The sequence below is a fragment of the Alligator sinensis genome, unplaced genomic scaffold, assembly GCF_000455745.1.
Source record: "Alligator sinensis unplaced genomic scaffold, ASM45574v1 scaffold1097_1, whole genome shotgun sequence".
Taxonomy (NCBI): Eukaryota; Metazoa; Chordata; order Crocodylia; family Alligatoridae; genus Alligator; species Alligator sinensis.
This window is the reverse complement of record NW_005841950.1, coordinates 591,157-598,456: the sequence shown is the minus strand read 5'-3', so window position 1 is coordinate 598,456 and position 7,300 is coordinate 591,157. Positions and strand designations below refer to the sequence as shown.

The window sequence follows — 7,300 nt, the reverse complement described above, 5'->3', positions numbered from 1 at the left end:
ACCATTGCAGGTGGTGAGTAAGTTCCACTGCACCTTGTTTGTTCAAAAGTCTCATCATAATAGTACACATGGCCATCATTACCCTCAAGACTGTATAACGGGTATATCGGGGAACCCCACCACTTCCTTTTAGTATCCAGTTGCTATCATAAGAAGGCAGCTAAGATTGGCACTATCCCAGATCTTGGGCCATCCCACCCTGACAACTGTTCACCTGGGCTTTTGATGTGGATTTAAACATGTTAAGGTCTCAGCACCTCTGGACACCACCAAGAGTGTACCCTGAGGACTGACCCACAGGGCATATCCCATCTACTGAAAACCTGGGTCATGGGATACACATGGGATTGAATGGGCTCCAAATTCCCCTCTGGTCCGCAGGAAGGATTGCAGGTCAAAATGTGGACACAATCCTTAAACCACAAAGTCCATCAGAACCAACAACCAAGTGTTCTAAGAAATAGTCTGTAATCAGGGAGCATTTCCAGTAGCTTTTATTGTGAAAGCTTAGTACCAGTATAAGAAATGGCTCTCAGGTGTCAGATAAGTTTCCTGCTATCAAAATCAACGCTGCTAGATATACGTATAAGGAAATGGTGACTGCAGGTCATTTTGCTTTGCAGAACCCACCTGTGATCTAGAATCATTCCCCTGCAATGCTCAGCAAGCCGGGTCTGGTAAATGCAGTCACAGTAGCACAGAACCAAGCTGCTGAACACCTAATCACAGACTAACTACGGTTCATTAAAAAATACCCGTTCTTTCCACGTGGCTCAGAATTTAGCAGCAAACTTGCATTGGACGCGTCTGCACATGCATATTAATGCAATGCAATGAACTCCAGTGCTTACTGCACTGCAGTTAATTGTTCCCGGGTGTGCTGTTTGAATGTGTGACCAGGACTCCACCGTGTTGAGTTGGGCTGGAGTAGCCTCAGCTGGCAGGGGGCCCAAAGGGTCAGCCTGGGGCTGCTCCCCCCCAGCTCAATGTGCTGCAGAGGGGCTGGCTGGGGCACGAAGGTGCTTCAGCGTAGGGCTAGCTGTCCGGCAGCCCCTGCACTGGAGCACCCTCATGTCCCAGTCAGTCAGGGCAGCTTCTACATGTTTTTTACTTTACACCACGATAGTACTTGTATTTACAAGTCTTATCCTGCTGTGGAGTAAACTAGTTTACTCCAGTGTAATAGGGGCGCATGCGTAGATGCACAATGTTTACTGCACAGTTAATTAGTCTAATGCGCAGTAAAGGTCTAGTGTAGACACATCCAATGTGTAGGAATTATTATTTAATCAAAGTGGCTAAAATCATACCATGTCAATGCCTCTGCTCCCCATGTCTGCCCCAGCCTGATGATCATCCTGGCTTCTGGCTTAAAGCTTTTTTTTCTCCATGTGCAGGCCAGGTGTATAGGGAGCAAGTAGAATGGAAGGCCCCAGGTTGGGTAAGTAATGTAGGTCACTGCTTCACTGCAGCCTCTATACCAGAAGCAAGTCACCCATGTGAACACTTCCAAGCCATTCCCCAACAACCACTTTTCCTTGGGAGTAAAGGAGGCTGCCCAGACCATTTTTGCCCCCATGCTGCTAATTTGGACCTGAGGTTCCCTACCAGCACTGACAGCAGCAGAAGCTGTAGTGTAGGTTGGGATCAGTGGTCTGCACTACTATGCCATCCATCCCTGAGTGATAAAAAAAGCCTCTGTTCGGAACTGTTCTCCATGGATGGACCTGCCCTGGTGAAGAGTGACATAGTTGACAAGGCTCCAGAATTTGTCCCTGAAATAGTTTCTCTCCTGTCTGCATGTACGCTGCTACAGCTGGTGGAGGCTGAAGCACATTTCCCTTTCAAACCTGCCTGCCAATATTGTGGGAAAACAACTTCAATTTACATCATGGATACACAGATACTTTTTACAGAGAAGAAATGATCAGACCGCACTCCAGTATTCATAAAGCTCTCTAGCACTCTTGTGGGGAGATGAGACAGGCAGTGTTCTACAGCCTGGTATTCCATACCCGTGTTCACCAGTGGATTTGTGTGCAGAGCTGCTTGCACCAAACAGGCCAATCCTACAGAACCAGACACCAGACCAGAAGTACCTTGGTCCGGCCACCCTGTTTTTATTGTGCTTGTTTCCAGCAGTGGAAGGTGTTAGGTATGTGAACCTACTCTACCACACTGCAGCATGGAAGCCCTGTTTGATATATGATGCAGAGCGCTACAGCATTCAAAATGGACAGTTTATTGGAGAAGAGGTGAATACTGTGGAAGGTCTTCCTTGGGAGCAAGGTGCATCTTGGATCCATAAAAGACCTGCGTTAGTTGGTAGAATGGGCTGAGATTTCCCATGTGGATCTGGGAGGAGGATTACGCCTCAAATCTGTTTCCTATATAAGTGGATCATCTTTATGTACATATAAACCTGTCAGTTTCCCCACCTGTAACCTTATCTCCTACAGTGTGCTCCGCCCTTGTTATACAGTTATCTCATAACACAGTGTGACTACATCTTTGTTCCTCCAAGCATAACATCCCAGGTGATATAATGGGGGAGGAATGCAATACTTTATTTCAAGGATTCTGATCACTGGGGTCACACTTCAGCATGACTTTCACTCCCACACCCTTCCTGGTGGTCTCAAAGGCCTCTAGAGCCTGTTCCAAAGGGAAGCGATGTGTAACCAAGGGTTTAACATTCACTCTCTTGGATGCAAGCAAAGAAATTGCCATGGGCCACCTAGAAGAGAATGCAGAATGGAAAAAAAATGAGGTTAGCCCTTAGAGGTAGGGACCATGTATAGTGGCCAGAAAATCTTTGCACTTGCAGAGAAATCAAACAGCACACTATCCCTAAACTGTACAGAAAGAGTTAATGAGAGAAAGGGAGGGCTTGGCAGAGTCGGTACACAACCTGTGTGAAAGCAGGGACTCTCAAACCTCTTCACAGCATGGGTCAGACCTTGGTGAAATTGGATTATTGATCCCTATCCATCTCCCCACCCATTATTCTGTGTACCAACTACAAGCAATTTCTCTCACGGAAACTTAGTATCAAGAAAGTTATTTGCAATAAACAGGCCACGAGCAATTTTTTTAAGGCCCAGTCCTGTATGTCTTTCACATATGTACTGTCAGAGAATCACTATCTTCACCCCTTGGTTGCCCAGTGGGTCAGCTTCAAGAGAAGGATTGGTAAGTGTTCTGTGCCATGCCTGCACTGTGGCCTGATGGAAGTGGGAGATACAAATTCAAGCCCTTCTAGGTGTGGGGAGGCCTAGAACCTGGGTCTTCTGCTCCTTGGGTAAGTGCCTTAATCCTCAGGTTACTGGGTGGAAAGGTGGAAGGACTACTCTCCTCCATCTTGCTTCAGGCCAGTCCATGTATACTTGGGCACCTATATCCAACCACAGCTGACTCTAGAAGCTGGCTAAGTGCCAAAAATTGCACTTACAGAGCTATGTGAGCCACTAATACATGTAAAAATGAAATGGGACTTGGCTCAAAAGCACAACACAGGAGCTAAAGCCAGGTCTGTCAAACCAGTAAAGCCAAGAGACAGATGACAGTACAGGTCAGTCCATCCTACCTGTGTGACTGAACCATATTTATGCATGTGCGAGGGAAATCACATTAGCAGGTCCATCAACATGATTTCATAGAGCAAGACAAGGCCCCAAGCTGGTTCATATACAATTTTAGTTCTAGCACAGATAAAGACTAACTGTTTATTCAGGTATCTGTTCAGACTGAAATAACCACGAATGACAATTCTCTTGACAAACCCAAAAAGGAAAGCTGAATTATGAAACTGCAGCTGTGAGTAAGGGCAAAATCACCAGGGTGGCAGTCAGGATGAGGTGTGTTACAGAACACAAAGCATTAGAATCTTATCGCTGTCCCTGGATTTAACCAGTGTGATAATTACCATCTATTTCTCTGACTCAAGAGGTTACTAAGTGCAATGTAGCGGGATATTAACAGAGCTGGTAAATTCTGTGATCAAAGATTTATAGATATCTGAAGCTGTGGATGGACATAACTTTTAAATGCTTTACAAGGGGAGGGGGAGTTTCATGCTACAGGAACATATAGTAAGTGAGATAAATCACTGTAAATTTAACCGGGAAGGAAACCAATATAGGAATATGCCCATGTAACAATTATATTCTAACAGTTTATATCATTCAATCCTGACATGTATTACACTGTGATATAAGTGTTGACTGAGCTGGTTTAGTCAAAAATGATCCTGCCTTAAGTAGGAGTCTGGACTAGATGACCTCATGAAGTCCCTTCTACACCTACATTCCTATGATCCTATCTATCTATACTCTTTGTTATGGCAGGGAGTCTAAAACTTCTTCACACCACTGGTCAGGCTGTAACAGACTGCCTCACTATGGCAGGGACTTGCTCTGCTAGGGTGATGCTTTTCGCTGCCCTGTAACTTAATGGTCAGAGATGCAAACAGTGAAGGGGATTCTTCCAATTCCATTCGCTTGGGCAAGTGAATTCTTGGTCTCCTATGGAAAAGTGCACTAGGGAGCAGTTTGGCTGGGTGTCCTGCACAGTACTCACGTGTTGCAGTAGCGAAATATTCCCCTGATGTCCACCTCTCGCACAGCAGCATTCACAATAGGGATAGTGACCATTTCCTGCCCCATCCCTACTAGGACAAGGGTCCCTCCAGAATGAGTGGCCTGAGAAGGAATAAAATAAATAAAATAAATACAAATGCCTTCTTTCTGCTCTTAAGGCAGTGTCAGTTGTTACTTCAAAGCCCTATTAGCAGTCTATAAAAGGTATTAAATCTCTACAGCCATAAGAAACTCAGGGCAATGAGAAAGCACAGCCAAGAGCAAGAGGTGTTGCAATCAGAAGAAAATGTGTGAACAAGACAATCACAGTATTTCACAAACTCTTCAGCTACCAAGTGACCCATGTTCAAACTTGTAACAGGGGGCCTCCTCAGGACCAGTCTATCAACAGCCCACCCACCTGTTTCTGGGCCAACAGTCCGCCTTCTTTCCTGCCATGCCTTGTTGCTATCTAATTAGGATGTTAATTAAGCGGGAGGCTGCCCATTTCTTACCCCAGTGCCAGGGGGTGCTAGCTGCGGCCCCGTTCCTCCCCTACACTGCAGCCCAAGCCTCACAGATGGCATCCAGAGTTGTTAATATCACCGGCCCCACTCTGGGCCCCAGAATCCTCCAGTCTAGACCCCAACTGGATCCTTCCACTCAGGCAGCCTACTCTACCTTCATTCTGGGCTACCTAGCTCCCTGAGCTGTTCCCCCTTACGGGTGTGGTCCCCCCGGGACCTTTGGCTACACAGACCCTGGCCTCACCTCCAGATCAGTCAGAAACCCAGGCCCTCAGCTCTGGGCATCCCTCGCAATGGTCCCCTGACCCTTTGACCCTTCTGGTCCTGGTCCCAGCATTGACCAATCGAGGGATTTCAAGTCCGGCTTCTGAGTCTATAGCCCCAACTCACTCCCCTGGGTCTGCCTTCTGGACCCTACTAGAGGGTCCCAGTTATGGGAGCTGGGGTTATTAAGGTGCCCCAACCCAACTTTCACCAGGGTGGTAACTGGCCTGGCATTTCCCGGGGGCTCCCACGCCACTGAGAGCCCCACCAGGCCACCCACTCCCGGCAGGGTGCAGTTTTAGGTCATGCCCAGGACCAGGAGCCTCCAAGCCATCCCCTACAGCTCCTGCCCTTCCCTCCAGGATGTTCCAAGCAGCCTTGCAGCCAGGTGATGTTCCTGCCTGCCTGCCTGCCAGCAGTGAACTGTTCTGTTTATATAGGCAGTCCTGAATCTAAAATGGCTGCTGCAGTCAAGCACCTGCTGGCTGCTTGGCTGGGCCCTTAAAGTAGCATGCACACACAGTGCCCTGCCACAAAACCCCGCTAAGAGAGGCAAGTGCTTAAATCTCATTTTCAATAGTGACTTGGGCCCTTCTGAGCCTAAGTCCTATTGATTCTTGATGTAATATGGTCTCTTAAATGCCTAGAGGCCAAATTTCTGGCATCTAGCAATGCAGATAGTTACCTAGAAAGATTTAAAAAGTACTTTGACATGCAACTCCCACAGGAGTGGTCAAGAAAGCAACAATGAGGGCCCTGGAGGTGGATCAGGAGTGTTGTTTGGGAAAGACTGGATTTCAGATGAAAGAAAGGAAAAGTCTAAGAGCTGGATTTCATTGTGGAGTGAATACAGGGAGACCATGCACAAACTACTTCTTCAGTTACCTGAGCTCAGGTGAGAGTGACTATGAACCATGGGCTGTTATGTCAACACTATGCTCACCTGTGTATGGCACAAAGCATTCTGGAAACATATCTGAGATGCTCAAAGGATTCTTACCACTGAATTGTGGGAGAACTTGTCTGTCCCTTTTAGACACATGAAGGGGAACTGAGAGAAAGGGCTGGAGGACAAACAGCACTTGAGTGAGCCAGCCTGAAGCCACACTGTAGAGTGGACCAGATTTATGTTAATGGGCTTTTTGTGGGGACAAGACTTCAATTAGGGAATATACCTGACTGTAATTCAAAGTTACCGTGAAGACAAGCTCTGAGAGGCAGCTGGAAATAGGACAGTCTCTAATGTGAGGCATACTAAGAGGTAGGAGAATGCAGAGGGTAAAGAGCCATTGATGGGACCCTCAGTAAGGCAGGAGGATAGAAAAGCACAGACAAGGGAATGAGACTGCCAACTGTATTTATACCCACAGAAAGCCCATCCCAAGTGGGAGCTGAAGCAACACATTTTCTTTGGGCTGACAATCATCTCTCCTGTGTGGCAGCTGCTGACTCCCTACTTGTCTTCTCCAAGGCTGATACTTCAAGGGAAGAAGAACTGCCTGCATCATCAAACTATTAGCATTGCCAGAAAGGGGGAAGGAGCAGTGGGGACAGGAAACACTGCATAGAGCACTCAAACCTTTTTGATGCCACATTCTGGCACAGATCACTGCCAGCTCCTGCTAGTGCAGTGAGCCAGAGATCCCAGCTGGCCAGAAAACCCAAAGCCTGTTTTTTCAAAAATGCCTGTGTGATTTGAGGGCTCCAGCTTGGGATGTTTCAAAAGGACATGATCTACAGAAAGGGTAGAGCTTCTGCTCTCTGAAAAGAAATCCCCTTCACCTGTGTCCAGTTGGGCTCTCAGGCACAAACAGTGGCTTTGCAATGTGCAGGCCCAGTCCACCTCCGTGGGGGAGCAGAGCACTTCCAGGCACTGCTAGCTCAGCAAAGACAAGGCTGCTTTAGCCCCAGGCACAGAACCCAGCATTCCTG

General features: G+C 47.3%; 1 protein-coding gene across 1 annotated transcript in view; it reads right to left on the bottom strand.

The window, feature by feature from the left end:
- Positions 1–478: 478 nt before the first annotated feature.
- The window catches only part of SORD (sorbitol dehydrogenase), a 29,827-nt gene continuing 23,005 nt past the window's right edge, over positions 479–7,300 (bottom strand). The window contains exons 9-10 of the mRNA XM_025199898.1: positions 4,579–4,700; positions 479–2,737 (exon numbers count right to left, since the gene is read on the bottom strand). Of these exons, the coding sequence (XP_025055683.1) occupies positions 2,572–2,737; positions 4,579–4,700 (288 nt within the window). The 3' untranslated portion in view covers positions 479–2,571. The remainder of the gene's footprint in view (positions 2,738–4,578; positions 4,701–7,300) is intronic.